The sequence below is a fragment of the Sorex fumeus genome, unplaced genomic scaffold, assembly GCF_029834395.1.
Source record: "Sorex fumeus unplaced genomic scaffold, SorFum_2.1 ptg000241l, whole genome shotgun sequence".
Classification (NCBI taxonomy): Eukaryota; Metazoa; Chordata; class Mammalia; order Eulipotyphla; family Soricidae; genus Sorex; species Sorex fumeus.
The window spans coordinates 492,472-515,799 of record NW_026606298.1 but is presented as its reverse complement, the minus strand read 5'-3'; the positions used below and the strand labels follow the sequence as shown (position 1 = coordinate 515,799).

The 23,328-nt window shown below is 40.9% G+C and overlaps 1 protein-coding gene across 3 annotated transcripts in view; it reads right to left on the bottom strand.

The window, feature by feature from the left end:
* The window catches only part of DST (dystonin), a 415,725-nt gene that overhangs the window by 3,826 nt on the left and 388,571 nt on the right, over positions 1–23,328 (bottom strand). For 2 of the 3 annotated variants that reach the window (XM_056108983.1, XM_056108982.1), the window contains 11 exons: positions 21,126–21,269; positions 19,342–19,530; positions 17,663–17,792; positions 15,584–15,747; positions 14,059–14,221; positions 11,576–11,730; positions 11,287–11,361; positions 10,453–10,470; positions 7,038–7,155; positions 4,048–4,119; positions 2,900–3,099 (listed from right to left, as the gene is read on the bottom strand). In XM_056108983.1, the coding sequence (XP_055964958.1) occupies positions 2,900–3,099; positions 4,048–4,119; positions 7,038–7,155; positions 10,453–10,470; positions 11,287–11,361; positions 11,576–11,730; positions 14,059–14,221; positions 15,584–15,747; positions 17,663–17,792; positions 19,342–19,530; positions 21,126–21,269 (1,428 nt within the window). Of the gene's footprint in view, positions 1–2,164; positions 2,276–2,899; positions 3,100–4,047; positions 4,120–7,037; positions 7,156–10,452; positions 10,471–11,286; positions 11,362–11,575; positions 11,731–14,058; positions 14,222–15,583; positions 15,748–17,662; positions 17,793–19,341; positions 19,531–21,125; positions 21,270–23,328 lie in introns of all 3 variants that reach the window. The other variant, XM_056108981.1, reaches the window with a different exon arrangement.

The window sequence follows — 23,328 nt, the reverse complement described above, 5'->3', positions numbered from 1 at the left end:
AGATGACTCAAAAGAAAACAAACTTGTACTAGTAAAAACAAAACTTCATTTGGGAATTGCTACGCTTAACATTTTGATCATAGTAGCAGAGCTCTAAGTATTTCAGATTTGCCATTTGAGATTCTTTAATCTTTCCTCAATTTTTGCTACCAAGGTGTAGGCTTGAGTGACAGGTGTCTGTAGATGTAATATATGATATTAACACCCCCCCCTTCCCCATTTGAGGGAAGGGATGGAGATGAAGGTCTGGGAGAATGAAGAAGAGTTGAAGAAGGGGCTCTTCAACTTGTCCAAATTATCCCACTCTCAGCAGTAATTCCTATCATATTCAAGTGAGTCATGAGGGAAATGAAATTACCGTTGCCAAGCTCTTATAGTTGATACAAGGATTAAACAGGAAAGAAAATGCTTTTAAAAGAATAAAGGACTTGAAAAAGGTAGCACTGTAGCACTGTTCTCCCATTGCTCATTGATTTGCTTGAGTGGGTACCAGTGACGTCTCCATTGTGAGACTTGTTTCTGTTTTTGGCATATCGAATATGTCATGGGGAGCTTGCCAGGCTTGCCGTGTGGGTGGGATACTCTTGGTAGCTTGCTGGGCTCTCCGAGAGGGGCGGAGGAATCGAACCCAGGTCGGCCGCATGCAAGCCAAACACCCTACCTGCTGTGCTATTAAAAGGTAGAAGGTAAAGGCCCTCCCGTTGATCGTCGATTTGCTTGAGTGGGCCCAGTAACATCTCCATTGGAGACTTTGTTGTTACTGTGTCTGGCATATTGAATACTCTCGGTAGCTTGCCGGGCTCTCCGAGAGGGGCGGAGGAATCGAACTCGGGTTGGCCATGTTGGCCGCTTGTAAGGCAAACGCCCTACCCGCTGTGCTATCGCTCCAGCCCAAAAATATTCCAGAAAAAGATATTGTAATATTTTTATACAGGGTCTTGGTGACAATATGAAATGCCTCCTTCATTAAAGAAAAGGTATGTAGGGTCTTCCTTGCCCCCCAATATTATGATTATATCAAAGATGTAACTATTTGGTGATTCTGTCTCTATAGGAAAGATATCTCTTTCAAAAGATATATGACATGGGGCTGGAGAGATAGCACATCAGGTAGGGCATATGCCTTGCACGCGGCAGACCCGGGTTTGATTCCCAATATCCCATATGGTCCCCTGAGCACTGCCAGGAGTAATTCCTGAGTGCAGAGCCAGGAGGAACCCCTGTGCATTGCTGGGTGTGACCCAAAAAGCAAAAAGCAAAAAAAATCTCCAGATAAAACACAGGAAACACAAAATTTGTGTTTAAGACAATAAATATTTTTTTAAAAAAACCCACAAAAGATATATAATAGATTTTCTACTGAGTGTCAATAATCTGATATATGAGCTAATTTTGGCAAGCCTGTTATCACTTACAAATCTCCTCCCCATATATCGAATGCCACAATAAGAATCTAGAGCATGCATCAGTGACAATCATTAGTGTAAAAAAACATGCATACTTTTAAAAAATGGCAGATAATTTCCCCCCTGCGGAAACTCACTTCCTCCACCCTGACATTCTGCACTGAAAATAAAATGGTTCTGTCTACCTCGCCCATTCACTCAGTGTTCCTGCACAGAAATAAATGGAACAGATACTTGGATACATAGAATAGGACTGTGCCCCTTGTAAAGACTAGAAAAATATACTTCAAGTTATTTTCTTGCAAATCATCTTGCCTCTTGCTCTCACTTAAAGGGCATATAAAAATATCCATATAAAACAAAGGGCATATGAAAATGTTATATTTCTTGGCTAAATTATGTCTAGAAGTCAAGTCATGCCACTGGAAGTGAAAGAAATTTATTTAGGTCTGGATATAATCTCTTGTACTTTGCCGCTCAAGAGATAAACGTAAGAAAATGAAGGACCGAGGAAGTATCGCTCTGTAGCTGTGGTTATGCTGGGCTCACATTCCTCAGGGAGCTGTAAACGGTTTCTCCTGTTACCCTCACATCTTTCCAGAAACCACTGAGCGAATATTTCTTACAGAGAAGCTGACTTATAAATACATATCGTGTTGTCATAAGTACGTACATCAAGGGAGAAGTGAGGCGATGTTAGTGGGAAATAGTTTTGATTAGCGAAACTGGTTAGACCAGAAAGTGGGGCCTTACAATACCTCTGCAGATGGTACGGAAAAGTCTGAGCTCTCTGCTGGCTTACAAGGAGTTGACATTTTGCTGTTTGTCAACCATGGTTTACCATAATTGCGTGTTAAAGGTTGGAGAATCTGCATGGCAAATCAAACAATGGCAAATCAAACATAAAGGACAGATGAAAAAAAAAGCCACGGAAGAGATATTTATAGCAAAGAGTAACAATTCACAGAAAGAATGATAAAAATAATTAAAACATGGAAAGATTTGATGGCAAAAATCCTACACACCCAAGACCAAACCAAACCAAACCCCTGAGTTTTTCTGAAGAAGGAACAATCTGTCGGATAACAAAGCTTCTAAATAGCCTGAAGATGGGCCATTAGGTGTGATGGACATAAGATGGGCATTAGATGGGCATGTGTGTGTGTTTTTTAAAAAAAACCTCCATTTGTCCGAGCAGGGCACAAATGGAGAGAGTTGGTCTTATGATTTTTTTTTTTGCTTTTTTGGGTCACATCCAGTGATGCACAGGGGTTACTCCTGGCTCATGCACTCAGGAATTACTCCTGGCGGTGCTTGGGGGACCCTATGGGATGCTGGGAATCGAACCCAGGTCGGCCGTGTGCAAGGCAAACGCCCTACCTGCTGTGCTATTGCTCCAGCCCCGGTCTTATGAATTTTTGAGGGCTGTTAATGCCCACTAGTATGTGTTGATTGCTCAGAAACGGGGGAAACATGTCACAATTCAGCCATACCTTGGGGGTGCTGGCAGAAGGGACCTGCGGGGAGGCCACTTGAGCAGCCTGACTGGACACGGACGTTGATCGGTTGGGTGAAGCTCCTCTCGAGGAAGGCCGAGATCTTCGGCCCCGGGGCCGGAAGGCTGCCATGCCCTGACTGGCACCGTCGGCTAAAATGAACTTCTCACGCAGTTCCATGTTTGTCCTTCCTTTCGCTGGATGTCGGAACATACAACGGTGCAGACAAACAACAGAGCAAAGGGGAAAAAAAAAGGAGGCCTTCAGTCACGGAGGGGAAGAAGCAGGTACCAGAGGAGGCTTTGAGGATGTCAAGCATGTCTTTTTGCCATGCCAACTCCAACTCAGCATAACAAAAAGTCAAATGCATTCCTTCACAATGCATTCCTTTCGGATACAAGTAAGTTGGGAAAAGAAAAACAAAAGTGTGCTTATTCTAACACTAGACACCAGCAAGAATATTCACCATTACAGAAAAGAGTCAGCATGAAGATGGGAGGCTCATGCTAATTACTGTTAATCCACCAGGTACCGATGCCCACAGGGTTCCATCACCCTTCCCCCACACTGAGAAGACAAGCCGAAAAGGCAGGGACTGTGTCTTGTGCATGTACTACCGAGGCAAGGAGAACACTCGTGTTTAAACACTGGGATTAATCGGACAATAGAATTACACAGAATGAGAAATGGCTTGTTAATCATGGTGACAACATATAAAATGTTCAGGTTTTTTTTTTTTTTCACTAAAATCGAGGCAGTTAGCATTTTTTTGGTTTTTAACTCTTGGAAGACTCTTTTACCAACATGCATAATGAACACCAGACCCAAGGGCCCATAAAGTAGGTAGTCAGTGATACAACACTCATACAAACACATATGCACACGGAGACCACGCCACAAGAACCCGATGAGCAACGTGTTAGCATGTGTTTGATCACTTGCAGAAGACCCGTATTTGAAACACACCGGAAGTGTGCCAAATTTTCAGAGGTTTGCGAGTTGGAAGCATCAGCTCAGCTGGATATGGGTTAAGCCATACGCAATGGATGAAGCGCATTATTTCAAAACAAAACGGATTAAAGCAAGAATGTTCAAAGTACGAAGGAGAAAACAAGAGCGAAGAGGCAAACAGAGGGGTTGCCAACCTATAGTAGGCTGAGTAGTAGTAATTGAAGAGTTTGATTCCGAACGTAACATTTTACTCCCATGATGATGAACTAGAAAAAATGACACAGGATACCAATCACATTAAAGAATACCGTTAGCGGGAGAAGAAACAGTACAGCAGTTGACTAGGCAAAGGTGTTCAGGCCGGGCCTTCGGCACTTATTTTAGAAGAACAGTTGCGTGAGGAAAGAAAGCATGCAAAGGTCTGCCTCGGAAAGGAAAAAAAAAATATATATATATATATATCTGGAGGACTTTACCACTGTCATGCTTCGCTCTCCTACGTAACCCAAACCACTACGGCTCGACTTGCTCTGTTTCAGAAGCGACGCCACCTCGCCTTAGGCTTCTTAATTTTCAAAATATGAAACAAAACGGGAAGTTTCTCTTCTGAGCTCACTTCTTGCACCTGCAGCATCTTTGACCTGCCTACAGCAGGGTTATTGGGGACACTTGTCGAAGCACCCATGGGGTCCTCGGCCCCCAGCTGCAGACTTTGAAAATATACTTTGACAGGCCTGTGGGATTCAGAGGCAGCCAAGATCCAAAAGATCCCACTGGAGGGACCTAGCATTCCTACCCCATAGTTAAAGAGCTCCAGCACCAATTGGTGTTATTATTAGGTAAAGGTAAAGGTAAAGGCCCTCCCGTTGATCGTTGATTTGCTCGAGCGGGCCCAGTAACGTCTCCATTGGAGACTTTGTTGTTACTGTGTCTGGCATATCCAATACTCTCGGTAGCTTGCCGGGCTCGGCTTTAAATAAGTTCAGAGATTAAAGAAAAGTGTAAATATTTTATTGCCTTTTTTAAAAAAAGGGTTTTACTAATTACTTCTTGAGGGACTGAAAGACATGATGCTTAAGGACTCTGTATTTAATTTTTTAAGAAATGCAAACAATAACAAACTATAAAGTAGCCAGCCCCCCCTCTGGTGGGTGATATAAACAGAAAAAAAATTATGTTCATTTAAACCGGCAATTAAATGAGTTCCTGCTGTAGATTCTCTTTCCCTTAAATATGGCCATGATGTTAACCTTAAACAGATGACAAGAGTTTGGTCTTTGTTTTTTTCCATGTGTTTCTAAATATCTCCTAATTAAAAAAAAATAAAATCAGTAGGTAGCGAACAGTGATTTTCTTCAGATAAGCTACAGAAAATGAACTCGTTTTACATGCTGCTTTAAAAGGGAAGTTTTAAAAATCAGATTACAAAGTTTAAACAGCTGTCAAAACACCACACTTCACACTTCCTTTTAAATATTAACTAGCTATGTTTTAGTTACTCCTTACATTTATTCAATTTTTAACTTTTAAAAAGACTAAAACATTTTTTTAATTGAGGGTACACGACTTAGATGATGTCATGACATGCAATCACGTAAGTCATGTACCCTCGATTAAAAAACAAAACAAAAAACACGGAAGTGCTTTTTCCCACCTCCTCAGAAGTTGACACATCACATAATGACCAAAATGCCAAAATTCCTCCACCACCATTTATTGAATGTACCCCCCGCCCCCAGATCCTCTGTGTCCTTAATATCCCCCTCTCCTCAATCTGGCAACCAACCTTCTGTGGTCTAAATCCAAGGGTTGGTTAGCTGGTTCTGTTGGTTCCCATTCTCCTTCCTCCTTTTTTTTGTTTTTTTTGAATCTCAAATACATGAGCGAAAAGATCCAGGATTTGTCCTTTGCTTTCTGATTTATTTTGCTTAGTGTGAGCCCTTCCAATTCCACCCATGTTGTAGCCAAGGATAAGATTTCTTCTCTCCTTATTAATGAATACTACTGTTTTTTTTTTTTCAAGGAATAACGGGTCAACTAGGTAAATAGGATCTAACACTGCAACTAACAGGTCATTTTATTTATCATTTTTTTTATTAGTGAAACACCATGAGGTACAGTTATAGACTTATAAATTTTTGTGCTTGGGTTTCAGTTATACAATGATCAAGTACCCATCCCTCCACCAGTGCCCATCCTCCCCCACCACGGGTCCCAGCATCCCTCCCCCCCATTCCCCCCCCCCCCCCCGTCCCACCCTGCCTCTGTGGCAGGGCATTCCCCTTGTTCTCTCTCTCTTCTTTTGGGTACTGTGTTTTGCAAGAGAAGCATTAAGTGGCAATCATGTTCAGTCTATAGTCTACTTTTAGCATGATCTCCCATCCTGGGAGGATCCTCCCAACACCCTTTATTTGGTGCTCCCTTCTCTATCTGAGCTGCCTTCACCCCTCGAGTGTGGCCTCCAAGTCATGGAGTAAACCTCCCGGTATTTATCTCAGCCATTCCTGGGTGTTAGTCTCCCGTTTTGTTGCTTTATGTTCCCCAGATGAATGCAATCTTTCTAACAGGTCATTTTAAAGGTAAACCAATGATGAATTAAAAAACGGACAGCTCTGAGAAAATAAGAAAAATGACGCTTTGCTGTAAGTCTACATGAAGAGAGCCACGGTATCCTAAGTCTATATTTTCAGTGCTCTAAGCTGCAATTTGGAAGAGTCACAGTTAGTAGTTATTAAGTATGACTCTTATCCCTGCTCCCTAATTTCGTAGCCTTCACTCTGCAACGTTTACTTTCCAATAGCGTTGGTCTTCAACTCCACTTCCTTTCCTCTTATTTTGCCCTTTAATGAAACATGAAGCCTTTTCCACGGTTGATACAATTGCTCATTTTTAAAGACTGCAGATGGGAGCATCACAAGAAGAAAGGCCAATCTTCTATATTTCCTGCCTATCAGCCCCAGATCCAGAAGAAGTGAAACAAATAAATAAGCGTATAAATAAATTTTGTTTAAAAGAATGAGAACATGGTTTACATGATTGCCACGAGTTCTTTGGGTGCCTTCGGCTGACAGAGACCAATGTACACATTCACTGTTAAATAAAATTATAACTAAAAATATAACCAAGGTGCAGTTGACACCACAACTGCTCCACAAGTTTCGTCCCGACATAAGCACTTCCTTACCCCTGCAAGGATCATTTTTCACCAAGAACTCATCAAGGGCCATCCAGCCGCCACCGACACGAACCATCACGGTGCTTCGTAAGATTCGGACAAGTCGCAGCTGTTGGGAGTCTCCAAACTGTGAAGATGAAGAAAAAAACAGCCTCGAGTTGTCAACAGTCATTCTCAGCAGAAGGAGGACGCTCAATATGAAGTAGCTTAAGCCACCAACTTCAATTTCTTGCTTAGTTCACAGTGATTAGTAAAAAAGAAAAAAAAAGGAAAAAAAAAACTCAGAAGAAAGGGGTGGGGTCTGTAATGATTTGCTTGTTAGACTGCTGCATGCTGTTTTAGCCCACAGGAGATAGTTTGGAAAGAGATAATGAAGGTTATCAAGTATATTATTGAAGCTTCCTTCGAAAAGGTATTTCCCTTCGTATGACAGAAACAATATTAGTAAGGCAATCATAGGAAACAGCTTCTAGAAATTCAACGCCAGTCAAAAATGAACCCAGGCACACTTGCCCAGAGGCTGTGTAAAAGAAGACAATTCTAAAGAAAATGTAAAACTCCTGCCTACTTGTTTACACCTGATCTTACATAAAATCTTTTCCATTATGTGTGGAAGAAATCTTTAGAAACTCATTTTGCTTCCGACAAAATATGGTGGCTTTATTAATAGCTCATCTGACACGAAAAATGTTTTCCACTGAAGTCTGTGGAAGGAATATTTATGAATTAATTGTTTTTTTTTTCTAAGAGGAGTTAGGAGGATAACCTGGGGAATGAATATGACCAATACAAATTTCACAGCCAGCTAAAATTCCTGCATCACTAATGATGTGACAAGACAACGTGTTAAAGGCTGCATTAATGTGTCATTTAGGTTACTGCAATATTAGAACAGCAACAGATGTTTTATTGACACCACTTTTAAATTTAAATGTGATTTAGATTTTAATCACATTTAAATCCTTTTTCATACCACCACTGCTTAAACTGATAAGCAATCACCTTTTCTTGCCCTTTCAATTGATCTCCGCTTTCTTGAATATACTACGAATTTTGAAAGTCTTGAATGAATGACAGATAGTTTCTGATAGTGAGACTTATTTATCTTGAAAGCCCATGAGAAACAATTTCACACTTTCAAATCATTTCTAATAGGCTCGTGTCCAACTTAGAAAAACCACCATACTGAATTTCATGGTTGCCAACTCAATAGACACCACGGCAAAATAAGCAGTCAATTAAACATAAATAGCTTATTTGTGAAGCAAGTAAGACACAATTGTGACTGTAACTATTTGTCTGTGTTCAGGAGGAAGCCAAATTTTTTTTTTTTTTTGCGTTTTGGGTCACACCCAGCAATGCTCAGGGGTTACTCCTGGCTTTGCACTCAGAAATAACTCCTGGCGGTGCTTGGGGGACCATATGGGATGCCGGGGATCGAACCCGGGTCGGCCACGTGCAAGGCAAACGCCCTACCCGCTGTGCTATCACTCCGGCCCCAGTCAAAAATATTTAAATGGAAATAGCTTTTTTTTTTTTTGAGGAGGGGTCACATTCAGCAGTGCTCAGGTCTTACTCCTGGCTCTGTGCTCAAGGATCATTCCTGGCAGGACTTGGGGGACCATCTGTGGTGCTGGGGATTGAACCCAGGTCAGCTGCATGCAAGGCAAATGCTTTACCTGCTGTACAACTTCTCCAGCCTCCAAATGAAAATGATTTGTTATGTCTAAGTTTTAGGATAAAACTTGCAAACAAAGCCAAACAATCAAGACCTGACACTGAAAAGCATGTGGAATTCACCAGCAGAAACTCATGCAGTTCCCAGCAAACCCTTTTCTATCATTAGATATAAAGTCCATTTTTAGGCCTTGAGACTTACACTTTACTATAACGGAACCTACTCCTTGACTCATTAAGCTTAAATTAGAAACCAAAATACACATTTGTTAGAATAAATTTGTGCCGCTAATAAGCAAAGGGAAAGGAGGAAGTTTAAAGAGAATTACCCTTAAGGAACCAGATAATCTTACTTTTGGGCCAAGACTGTGTTCAAAACAAACACTTCAGGAAATAACTGAAGCAGTTTACGGTGATTCCATTTCAATCACAGTACACATGAATAATCTTATTTTGAAAAAGTAGTCTCCAGGTAACAAGCACCGTCACAATTTCCCTAAGATCCAAATTGGTTCAAGAAAAAAAAGAGAGACTAATGTGGTTCTTTTTGTGCTTTATATGAATGAGTAAGACCTTTTGAGATATTTCGTCCTCCTTAAAATGTAAGTTGTGATAACTTCTGGTAACTAAGGAGTAACTAAAATGGAAAAGAACCATATGTATTTTCTATTAATTAATTTGTTTCATTTGGGGGACCACATCTGGCTTACTCCGAGGTCTGTGCTCACAGATCATTTCATTTCTCTAGCCTCACTTCCGTATTTTTAATGGATGTTTTAAAATCATTTGTTCCAAGTAACCCAAATTTTTATTTGAAAACTATACACTTGATGAAAAACACGTATGACAGGTAATTTGAAACTTAAGGTGTTAAAAGGTCTTTAAAAATGAGTGGCAGATGGGGTCAGAGCAAGGCCTGGGGAGAGCCGTGTGTGGCCCCCCCAAAAAAACAAAATGATGGAGTGGCACAGTCATATCATATATGATGCCGTCAGGTAGGATAAATGGTTCTCTGAGTGCATGCAGTAAAAAAATACTTCATATGGAATCAAAAACACAATCCGTCTTTAGTTCCAAAATTCTAATCATGACGTTGAGTCACATAGTTTGTATGTGAGGTCAAAATGGCACAGAGTGTAACTCGGATTTTGAGTACGGGTCAAATTATACCTTTCTTCTGAGGAATTCCATCATTTAAAATGTCAGGGGACACAAAGCCCTGCATCCTTGATTGAGGACAAGCGAATCATGGCTGTTCTGGAGAGAACTCATCGCGGCTGAGTTCCATGGGGAGTCCTTGGTCTTCCCATGTCTCTGCCTGAGGCAGATTCATTCCAGCTAGTGCCCGCCACCTGTCCTCAATGAGCAAAGCCCTGCGAAGCTGCCGAGATAAGTTGAGAACCACATTCATGCTCCGGTGGGTATTGGCACATAAGACAGGTGCTAATTACACCATTAACCATGGGGACTGAAAATTGCATCCGGAACCCTGTATTCAATCAAGCGAAGATACATTATCTGGTTCACTTAAAAGTAATCTCCCTATTTAAAACACAAGGCAGTAGGAATCCTGAATCAAGGACCCTCAGAGCATTTACAGAAACACCACGCCAACCAACAATGTAGTAGCTGGGGGGGGGGGGGGGGGCAGCATGGGAAAGATTGGCCATGGCAAGCTTTAATGACTATGAATTAAAGTTAAAAAAAAACCATTGGGAACTTGAGAATACATTCCACTGGTTTATACCTGATTTCCCAGGAAGAACTGATAAAAAAAAAAATGAAAAATGGAAGAAAGACACAATTAGTTCAACAGGAAACTTTCTATATGATTCTAGAACACAACACACACACACACACACACACACACTCTTACACTCTGCACTTCTGAATATAGTATCTAGCTTGGAGATGTGCAGGTGCCCATTTGAGTCTAAGTTAAAATTCAAATATGTAGATAAACAAAAACTAACAGGGTTTCATCTGAAAGTAAAATACCCTCTTAGGGGAAACCCAGCACATTTCCTATCTAGCTACTCCATGTACGAGATGTTCCAAAAAAAGAGAGAAAGTTAGAGAGATGAAATCACATTGATCTTTGAGTTACTGTTTTAAAGGTGAAACAAGTTATTCAGATTCCTGAGCAAAAGGAAAAAGTACTGCACAAGTAGTAAAATGAAAAAGTCTCTATTCCATATTTATAGAGCCAATATCTTAAATTTTGTGCTGAGATGTAATCTTCTTGTTATTGGAAAAATTAAATGTCACATTGATCATAATGAAATAGAAAGCAACACGAAGAAACCTAAATAGAAAATAAACATCCAGGCAGTGTTTTTTCCTCTCACTATTTTTCCTTAAAAGTAATGTAGCTATTGTGAATCTTAAGGATGTGTAAGTCATAGACAAACGAGAGCTATCTCTAGATGATTGACAATGACAAAGTTAAAATTCCACGTATCATTCAATTTGGCCTAAGGTAAAAACTAGCATTCCTGGAACACAAGGCAAATCAAATTACATACAGATTTTCACTTTTCCATTATTTAAAAGAACCGCAAAGGTCATCTTGAAAACTTACCCTGTACTTGTTGTCTCCAATCTGTTCAACTTGAAATCGTTTTGCACACTTACACTTCGCAACCTGTCTTGTCACCTGCCAAAAACAATGATAAGACAGCGCTTTACTCATATTCTAATAGCAGACTCCTTAAAAACCTTGATGTAGCAATTAGCTATGGGAATAAAGAAAACGGACTATAAATGGCCAGTGTTATCTGAGCAGGGCACACTATTACTGCTGTAGGGGCAAGCAATAAATAATACTAAATAAAATTTATATATTTATAAAAATAAATAATAATAAATACTTCATCTTCAATTTTGTCAGCATCAGTGACAGGCTTGTAGGCATCTTTGTTGGGATGAAGGGCGGCTACAAATTCGTAGTAGTCAATGTAGCCATCACCATCTCTGTCAAAAATGTCCGCAACGGCACTCATCTCCAGGCGACTGGTTGGGAACTCTGAAATTTTCAAGACAAGAGTAAATGAGAACTCAGGAAGGACCAAGTTTTAAGACATTCAAAGCACACATCACGATGATGTTGTATGTGTTTACAATGTGAAAGGACTTCTGCCATCTGATCAACACTTCCATGACCTTGCATATATATTTATCTGTGTGTGTGTGCATGTGTATATGTACACATGATGTGTGTGCACACTCATTAGAGAAAGAAAGGGCATTTAAAGTTCTATTCTTAGCAAATTTCAGTTGTACAACCAGTGTTACCAGCTATAGGAACCATGTATTAGCTCCTTAGTCTTTATTTGTCTTATGGTCTGAAGTTTGCAACCTTCACTAATCTCTTGTTATTTCCCCAAAAATGGCATGCTCCAACTCATTGTTTCTGTTTTTTTAAATTTAGACTTAACATGCAAATGTAAATTCTAATACTCCCAGTATTAAAGTACTTGTAAATTTATAATATTTGATACTGACAACACAATTTCACAAAAGGACTAATCTTTATTTAAAAGGTACTCAGCATGAACTGTTAATTCGGCTTGGTATTATCAATTGTGCCATTCTATCTAAGTGAGGCTTGATAGGTTATTAGTGTTCTCAAATGTCTTAATATCCTTTAAAAAAACTGATTTTTAACATAATCAATGAACTAAGTATAAATTATATATTAGATGTTAACTTAATTCCCACTAGGGTGGATTGTGTAATTGTGTGAGATTGTTGCTTCTGGGCTAAACATCAGAGCAAATTACATAGGGTTCAACTACTATTTTATTTAAGGAATGGCTGATATGCAATTTAAGAATGCCTTCCTGTCACAACTCTGAGAGAAATCTCTCATCCTCATGACCTAAAAATAAAAACTGACACATCCTAAAAATTCTTAAAGAGTTCGATTTTTGCTTGTTTGTTTATTTGTACCACAAACACTGGTGGTGTTCGGGGCTTACTCCTGGCTCTGCACTCAGGGATCACACCTGGTGGTGATCAGGGGACCGCACGCAATACTGGGGATCAAACCTGGGTTCAACATGTGAAAGGCGAGTGTCCTGCCTGCTGTACTATCTCTCTGTCGCTTCTGGAGTTCGAATTTATTATCAACAATAATATCAGATCAGAATGAAAAGGAAAAGGACTGACTTTGCATGTATTGATTTCTATTATATTCCAGGCAACGCGGATGATGTGAGAATCAAATAATATCACTCTTATCACACTAAAGATTTCGGCAGAGTAAAGAAGAGTACCCGTAGCTATACAATTAGGAAAATGTACCAGATCCAAAGCCATAATCCACCACCCCCATTTTAATTGTGCCATGATTCACAATATTATCAGTGATAGTTTCATGCATTCAACATACTGCTTCAACACACCAACCACCAGAATATTTCCCTCCACCAATGTCCCAAGGACACTTTAAATCCCCAACCCCAGATTTTACCAAGGAATCACTTTCTTTTAAGTGTAAAGGTGTTGTTTTTTTTCCAAATTATGTGTAAAAACACAGGCATTACTTAGTAAGTTTTTATTTAAGTCATCCTGCTGTTACTCCTTTCCCTCTGGGTACACACTCCTCCAGCTCCAGTCTCATCTTCATTTTAGGATAGCCATGGAGAAAACAGGTACCAAACACTGATTCCCCACAGGAGGGTTATGCAGCCCAGCAGAAGAAGCAATGGTACCGTCTGAGTGGCCACTGCATCAGGGGGGAGGCTTCAGTCTTTGGTCACAGCCTTAAGAGCTCCTGATCTCAATCCCCAACGTCTCTTTGAAAAGGCCAGACAGAACCTTTCATTTGTTTAGGGTTATGTACTACACAGACATGTTTATAATATTTTTTTGGGGGGATGGTTTGGGCCACACACAGTGGTGAACAAAAATTACTTCCAGTTCTGCACTTGGGTGCTGGTCCATGTGGTGCTAGGGGGATTGAACCAGGGTTGGATGCATGAAAATTAGGTGGGAAATGGGCACTGGTGGAGGGATGGGTATTTGATCATTGTATAATTGAAACCCAAGCACAAAAATTTGTAAGGCTACAACTGTACCTCATGGTGTCTCACTAGTAAAAATTTAAAAAAAAAATCAGAGTTCCAGGGGGCTGGAGAGATAGTATAGTCCTGAGCACCACAAGGTGTGACTCAAAGAACAACAAAACAAGAGCTCAGAGCCCTTGCCTTTATACTGTCTCTCCAATCCCGATAGCCAAGTTTAAAGGCAACCCTCGTTAGCAAGACAAGTTTGCTGGTTCTGCGATTTTAAATGGTACTTATTTTCTTTAAAAATCACATCCATTAGAGTCCCCTCTTCTGGGACTTACTTGAGGAAAGAATTCCATCAATAAATTCTTGTCGGGTTATTTTCCCATCTTGGTCTTTGTCAATTCTCCTAAAGAAGTCCATCACGCGCGATTTCTTGTGATTCATCCACCGCATGTATTTTTTCCGCCAGACATCAAAGTCAAAGTTTGCAAATTCCTTCAGCTGAAAGGGGCAAAGTGGATATTTTGGCTGAGTTAACAATGTGCCCAAGTTGTATCTGTTACCAGAGATTTTTTTAACTGCCGGTCCTTATACCAGTGCTGGTCTTGAAACCAGTCACAGGTTTTTAAAAAGGTTGGAACCCCCTGTCCAACATGATAGGAATAAAGTTATTTTCAGTGATTCTCTAGATATCACACATACCTTTCCAGTGACCATGAGAGGAACATTCTTAAAAAAGGAGATTTTGAACATATTTGATGTGAAGTTTAAGTTCATTACTACCAGTGATTTTTTTTTAATTGAAGAAACAAAACTCAAAAAAAAAATTAAGTGAAATATTCTGACAATACCAAAGTTGGCCACAGGTGTCATGTAAGTGATTTCCCCCAAAGTAAGCCCCATGTTTCGCTGGATAGTAGGTAGGGATAGTGGAAATCTTGCAAAGTGGCCGAGCAACATATATAAGACACTTCCTACCCATTTATGCCTCTCAGAGAGCCCGGCAAGCTACCAAGAGTATCCTGCTCACATGGGCAGAGCCTGGCAAGCTCCCTGTTGTGTATTCGAGTGCCAAATACAGTAACAACAATAGGTATCATTCCCCTGACTCTGAAAGAGCCTCTAATCATTGGAAAAGACAAGTAAGGAGAGACTGCTAAAATCTCAGGGCTGGAAGGAATAGAGATGTTACTGGCACCCACTCGCGTAAATTGATGAACAACGGGATGACAGTGGTACAGTGATTCGAAGTCTGATATATTCTTCTCTCCGAATTAATGCTCGTGGCACTGATTTTAGAAGTAAAATATGCCCTTATGTAGTAAGAGTTTTCTTATGTATTGTCCTAGCAGGACCACAATCACGACCATCCTGTTGTTCATCGATTGCCTCAAGCAGGCAATCGATTGTCTCCTTCATCCTAGCCCTGAGATTTTTTAAAAAGTGCCATCTTCAAGGCTCTTTCAGGGTTAGGAGAATGAGACCCGTCATTGTTACTGGTATTTGGCATATTGGGTATGCCACGGGGAGTTTGCCAGACTCTGCCATGTGGGCAGGTTACATTCGGTCGCCTGCCAGGTTGTCCAAAGTAAGAATGAGATAAGATGTCACGCGGCCGCATTTGGAGATCTTCAGAGACTATAAAACCCAGCTCCCGGAAGAGAACAGCGCAGAGTCTCCTGCCCCCGTGCCTGGCTGTCCTGGACGGGGCCCCTTGGAGGGGAGCGGGTTGAGTTTCCCTCCCCGCCCCGACCAGGGCTCTGGCAGCCGAAGTCCTAACAGGAAAGTTGGAAAATCATGATTTTGGCAACCCGATTGAACAAGGACAAATGACAAGATGGGGTGAGTGCTGGTGTTACTAACCTCCTCTAGTCTGTCCAAAGCATCATTAAGCTTTCTCCTTCTTTCCAATGCAAGAAGCCAGACCTGTTGCCATTTGCTCACTAATAAGTTGATCTTGGGATTCTTGGTTTCAATTTGCGTCTGTGATCCAGAGGGATATAAGCTTGATGATGGAAAGCATTTCCCTGTTAAAAAATATAAATCTGGTTAACATAGCAAAAATTTCAGAGTTCTGAAGTATGGGAAGGTTTGACCTTTATTGTTCCGAGCTAAACTGACTCATCTTAATTACTGGGTATGACAAGTAGAAATACTCTAATTTAGATGACGCATAATGTTAGGACCCAAGTACATTTTTCTCATTAAGGATCATAAAAGCGGTCTTTGACAGGCTGTTTGTAGAAACGGTACTTGACAGAAACATTTAAATTCATAAAGCTCTCTCTCCATGAATCTATGCTTAAAACTGCTTCCAGTTTAAAATTCATGACATTTCAATGAAGCATCTTGTGATTCTCTTCTTCATTAATATATGATTAAATAAATTTCTCAGAGAAGTAAGATATGTCTTAGACTTAATTACAGCAAACCTAGCTGCCCCAGGAGACACTGGGCCTTCATCAGTCAAAGCAAAATACTGTATCAATTCCCAAGTCTTTCTTCAAAGTCCATTTACTATGTGCAGTTTTATCCTCCAATTTACAGCCTTACTAAAAGTTTTATACCTTGCTATTTTTCAAAAGTTTCTACAACCTCAAAAGATAGTAATTTCAGTGCATTCTTCTCGTATAACTCAATGGGTAAATGTGGCCTAGAAATATTACTGACCTAAGATTCCATAGGCTATTAATAAGGAAGCTGGAATTTTCCCAGAATTCCCTACTCCCACAGGATTATATAAAAATATCAATAGGTAATAGTCACTGACCATTGAACTACAGGCCAGGAAGGATGGGATGCTAAACACTTAAAACACATTAGCTCATTTGATTCACACAATGGTTTAGCAGGAAGATTATATTCACCCCCTTTTATAGGTAAGGAAACTGAGACACAGTTTAATTTGTCCAGAGTTCTTTTTCCTAGTTGGTAAGTGGTAGATGATGGACAAGGAGTTTGTTTCAGCATGTTGATGATGATGATGGTGATGATGATGATGACATCTTCTAGGACCATATCAGCTGTGCTCAGGGACCACTCCTGGCAATGCTCAAAGATCATACACGGTACAGGGATCAAACCCAAATGACTGTCTGCAAAGCAAGTGCCTTAGCCCTAAATTATCTCTCTGGCCCTCAACATTTTTAACCACTTGATCACCTTAACTCCCTGGACAGTAAATTACTACAGATAAAAAAAACAAAACCCTACTATAGATGCAAAAAAACCCCCAAAAACCAAAAACACTACTATAGATGCAAAAAAAAAGTCATTAGTTGGGGCAAAGTCATCTGAGAAGTACATAAAATAGAGTCTAAAGTCATGAACATGGGCAAAATCTACCAGACTGCATACAGGACACTAATGGATAATTAGGCCTATGAACTTTATCCAGATCATTTCTGTTAAATCCAACTTGAAAATTATTTACATTTATAGAAGCAAACATGGCAAGAGCCTGGCAAGCTACCCGTGGCATACTCGACATGCCCAAAACACTAAGAATGATGTCCTCATTCCCCTGACCCTGAAAGAGCCCCCCATACGCCATCGGGCTACACGAGCATGTGACAGGGACGAATGGAGACATTACCGGTGCCCGCTCAAGCAAATTGATGAACAATAGGATGACAATGATACAGTGACAGAAGCAACATGAGACCATTAACAGTGGGGTGATGATTTCTGGCCTTGTAAATACTTCCAATTTCTTCTTAGAAAGATCATGCAAGTAGTTACATAAACAGACCTAAATGCAACCTTTTCTTTCTTTTTCAGTAGGTTGCTCTATACTTGAGTCCATGTACTCTTTAAAAAAATCTTTTGTGATAGAAAGTCCATGTAGGATCACCAATTGCCCTGAAATATCACACAGTAACTCAAAATGAACTTGCTTGCTTGCTTTAACCATTTATTTGTAAGAAGCCGGCCACTGCTTACTTGCGGTCCGTCCTTTATCTAAGACTGGGATATGGGACTGTATTGAGGAAGGATCAGCCACTCTCCTCTTATAGGTCTTTGTTACTTTATCAACATCAGGCTGTTTTCTGGTCATTTCCTCCATGAAAGTCTGAAATAAAAGAAATCATGACAAGTAAATTCAAGTAGATTATGAAAACTATCTTCAGACATTCAACTAAATAAAAAATGTTAAAAAATCCACGCTATTTTTTCTGAAAATGAATAAATCATCATGTTTTATCTTCAGGGGAAATCTAGCCCATCAGAGTATATATTTATTCATATTTAAAGAATGCATAATATTACAGTTTATAAAGACAGTAAATTTCATTAAAAACAAGAGAACTCCAGGCCAAGACAAATTAAAGAAATTGTCTACACTGTCTTTCAAAAGCCATTAGAGGTTTTTTGTCCCTTTTGGAAACCCTTGTTTTCTCTTGAACATGTATTACTCTTTTTCTCCTCTCAGAACTCTCTACTTAAATTTCTTTTGATAAAACTATTCTGTTTCATATACCAAAAAAATGTATTTTTACTTGAAACCCACCTCTGAGAGCAGTGTATGAGTAATAAATCCTGTCGGTGGCCCAACCTGGATCAATCTTTGCAAAGTCTTCCTGAAGAATCTTAGCATTAGCTTGCAAAGAAGCTAGCTAACTGGAGTAAGCCCTAGGATTTTTCTGTGACATATTTCACCTACAACTTTGAAACAGTCACACTAAGTGTGAATAAATTTTAAATATTCCTAGCAGTGTATATGCTATGTGAAGGAGAACAAAAATTATTCAGGTTATAATTAATATTGTAAAGGACTGACCATCCTGCCATTTCTCTTTCTTCAGACTTACTGTTGGCTGTTGTTAATATTACTACTAACTTTGCTGTCATTACTTCTGGAACAAATGGCAAAGAAAGACAATCAAAGGTGATTGGAGATTTATAAAAATTAAACTGAAGTAACACATTTTTAGAATATCTATCTCCTTGGAGCAATCTGATCACTCTAATACCTCTGATCACAGAGAACAGAGCTAAAATGCTTCAGTGCCCATTATTTACATTGGTATCTTATATGTTACCCCAAAATACATGATCAAAATTAACTGCTTATGCTGTGAAGCTGAATACAACGACTCTATTTAAAACAGGCATGATACGTGGGAAAGGTAATTCCTCTGAGCAAGGTCATGTATGTCCTTGCAGATACGAAATGCCTGAAGCTCATTGAAGGTGATGTTTTGCGGAAGAAGTAGAACACTCAAACATGGAATCAGGTTGACATTTTGAAGGTCAGAGAGAGGGCAGGAGCCAATCTGATACAGTGCCGTTTGAATATAACAAACTTCACAGAGGCCCCCTCCCAACCCCTCCCCCCCAAAAGTTTGGGGAAATAGCACAATAAGGGAAAAACATCAAAATTAAGTTAACTAGGAAGAGAGAAGAAATAGGGCAATGGTAGAATTCGAATCCCAGCCGGAAGGAAGTAACGAACATGTTTAAAAAAGTAGGGGCATGGGTTTCACTAATAAAAATAAAATAAAATAAAATAAATGAGAAAAAAACAATATATCAAAAATTTAAAAAAAAAAACAAAAAAAAAGAGAGGCAGTGAAAGAGAGGGAAACTGTGTGCAGACAGGAATTAGGATTGTATTTTACCTGGTGTTCTGCAATGAGCGCTTTCACTTCTTCAATTTCCTGGGGGATGACCTCTTTATCCTTATCACTAAGTGTTGTTTCAGCCCACTGCAGCCAAGCCAGCAAAGCCTCCAAGAGTTCTTGTTTAGCAATCAGTCCAGCCAGGGCACTTGCTAACCTTTGCTGATGTTGTTTTGCCCAGGCCAGCACCTGTGGGAAAAATAGACAGTTCTTTTCATTTCTTACACGGCAGAATTTTTTTATTTTTATTTTTATTAGTGAGACACCCTGAGGTACAGTTGCAGACTTACAAATTTTTGTGCTTGGGTTTCAATTGTACGATGATCAAACACCCATCCCTCTACCAGTGCCCATTTCCCACCACCACGGGTCCCAGTATCCCTCCCACCCCCCATCCCCCCATCCGACCCTGCCTCTGTGGCAGGGCATTCCTTTTGTTTTCTCTCTCTCCTCTTGGGTATTGTAGTTTGCAAGAGAGGCATTGAGTGGCAATCATGATCGGTCTATAGTCTACTTTCAGCATGCTTCTCCCATCCTAGGAGGATCCTCCCAACACCTTTATTTGGTGTTCCCTTCTCTATCTGAGACAGCAGCACTTTTTAAGATAAAATGTCCACTACAGAACACTGGACATTACATAAAATTCAGGTGAGTAACTGGTGTAAAAGACAGAGAATGTACAGGAAATTGGGCTCATTCTACATTATCTCCACACTGCTTGTTTCTCTTCCTCCTGTAAGTAGCACCGAGACCCAATTACAGAAGGAAAGGACAGCCTGTAGGATGTTGACGACCCTTAGAACTTTAAAGATACATTTTCATTCCTGAGGCTTCCTTTTGTTTTCTTTTTCTTTCTTTCTTTTTTTTTTTTGCTTTTGGGTCACACCCGGCAATGCACAGGGGTAACTCCTGGCTCTGCACTCAGGAATTACCCCTGGCGGTGCTCAGGGGACCATATGGGACACAGGGAATTGAACCTGGGTCGCCCACGTGCAAGGCAAACGCCCTACCCACTGTGCTATTGCTCCAGCCCCTCTTTTCTTTTTTTTTTATTATTTTTTATCAACTTTTATTGGTGAAACACCATGAGGTACAGTCGTAGACTTACAAATTTTTGTGCTTGGGTTTCAATTACACAATGATGGAGTACCCATCCCTCCCCAGTGCCCATTTTCCACCACCATGGGTCCCAGTATCCCTCCTACCCCTCACCCCCCCATCCCACCCTGCCTCTGTGGCAGGGCATTCCCTTTTGTTATCTCTCTTCTTTTGGGTGCTGTGGTTTGCAAAAGAGGCATTGAGTGGCAATCATATTCAGTCTATAATCTACTTTCAACATGCATCTCCCGTCCTGGGAGGATCCTCCAAACACCCTTTATTTGGTGCTCCCTTCTCTATCTGAGCTGTCCTTTCCCCTAGAATGCCCAGCTGACCTCTAAGCCATGGGATAATCCTCCTTTTGTTTTCTAACTTAAGCTCAATTACTGCATTCTCTGAAGAATTAAATAGGCTCACTTCAGGAAGTACAGAGTGGAAATAAAGACAACTGAAAATGTTAGGTACAAAATTAATTTGCTTCGTGTATGCAATTCACTCCAAAGACCTATGGCCGTCTGAAGCACTGTGCAATGGCTGTCTTATTCTCCCCCCCCCCCCCCCCCCACACACACACTGTGGAAGAGGGGCAGGACATAAAGGTTCTATAGTGCACCATAATGGCTGAAGTTCCACACTCCCCCGGATGCTCAAAGCTACTGCTCTTGGGATGGCCCGAGAACACTGACCTCTTCAAACCTGGCCCGGATGATGGTTATCCAGTGCTTAATGGTGGTGATCGAGTCAGGGTGGCAGATGGCCAAGACAGCATCTCCCATACTGGTAGCTTTATTTAGTGCAGATCGTTTTTCTTCCAGTTTTTTCATGAAGTCCTACATCACACACAAAGACATCAATTAGTTGTTGGCACTGTCTGAAAACAAAATGTCAGTGGCATTCATTGGCTTTTCTGTTGAACAGATGAACAAGAAGCTCAACGGGTATATTCATAACTGGACATAATTCACTAATTGGGGGGACTAAGGGCAGAGAAGGGACGAGATATACAAAATAGCTCTCAAGAGTACATTTTAAAATACAAGTCAAGGGTCCGGGATGTGGCTTAAGGACCTTCCTTTGTACAGGTGAGGCCCTTGATTTATCCCTAGCCTCATGCAACCCCAAGTAGGTGTGGCCTTGCTTCCACTGCCACCACCACTGGGTATGGGCCCTAGCACTATAATAGAAACACTGTCACTGTCACTGTCCTCCCGCTGGTCATCGATTTGCTCAAGTGGGCCCAGTAACGTCTCCATCGGAGACTTTGTTGTTACTGTGTTTGGCATATCGAATACGTTACGGGGAGCTTGCCAGGCTCTTCGAGAGGGACGGAGGAATTGAACTCGGGTCAGTCATGTTGGCTGCGTGCAAGGCAAACGCCCTACCGCTGTGCTATTGGGCCCGCTTGAGCAAATCGATGAACAACACAGTAACAACAACAAAAAAACACAAGTCTACAGTAATATCTCATACTTTAGGAAATGCATTATACCAAAAAGACATACTCCTAAATTTGGCCAGATTATATCAATGGGGAGTAGAGCTAGAAAGATTGTAATATCTGAGATAAAAATAATACTGATTTGAAAGAAAAAACTAGAAATAAGAAAAAGAGGATCAAATTTAAAATAGTATTAATTGCCCCTCCCCAGGAGGGAAAGGGTGTCTGTCTCTTCTGCCTGACCCCCCAATCCCCCGCCAGCAGCATGGTGGCTGCCACCTCAGACCCTATTGGACAGACAGGTATGAGCTGGCAGTGACGGGGCAACTGTGGCTTCATGGGATGGGGGGGGCGGAACTGGCACATCCTTCCTGCCTGGCTGAGACCATGAGTTGCCTCCACGAGCGGCTCTCCAGCACGGCCATGGCCCCAGAGGCACAAGGACCTAATTTGGAAACCAGCAGCTTTTGGCAGAAATGTGAATGGACTATGCATTAAGCTAGGGCGCTGTGCCCCCAGCCCCGGGAGGGAAAGAGTGTCTGTCTCTTCTGCCATCCCCCCCCCCCCGCCCAGCTGCATGGTGGCCGCTGCCTCAGAGCTTACTGGACAGCCAGATATGAGCCGGTGCTGATGGGGAAACTGTGGCTCATGAGTTGGGGGGCAGAACTGGCACGTCCTTCTTGTCCTGCTGAGACTAGTTGCCCCTCACGAGTGGCTCTCCAGCACAGCCACGAACCCAGAGGCACACAAACCAATCTCTGAACTCTTTGGCTTTTGGCAGAAATCCCTCCAGACTTAATTAGTAAAATAACAGAAATCCAAAATCGCGTGCCCAGGACGTCATATGCTCTTCATAACCAGCAAGAGGAAACAAATTATTTCACAATGCCTTTTCAGTAGGTCTGATTTTGGGGGGGGGATTCCAAATAATAATGGTGCATCTTTTGTCGAAATAATGAATGTAATCAAAGTAGAGAGAGAGTCAAGTGGAAATCATCTGCCTCACAGGTAGGGGGAGGGCTAAGATGGGGGGTATATTGGGATTCTTGGTGGTGGAAAATGTGCACTGGTGAAGGGATGGGTGTTTGATCATTGTATGACTGAGACTTAAACCTGAAAGCTTTGTAACTGCTCTTACAGTAATTCAATAAATGAATTTTAAAAAGTAAAAATAAAATAGCATTAATTGTAGCAAAAAAAAAGATAGAAATATGTACATTAAAGTATGAAGGAAGAGGTAAGAATAAGAATGGGACCAGAATGTTTGGGGATCTGAACTGGGGAGCCAGGCTATGTGATAATGTACCTTTCAATGGTCAATAATAAAACGTTTCCAATGAACAAGCCACTACAGGTTTCAAGAGTCTCTGGAATCAATCTTTTAGTAAGAGTCTCACACACAGGGGGTATGGTGCCGCCAGCAGGTCAATCTGTACCTGTGAGGCGAGGGC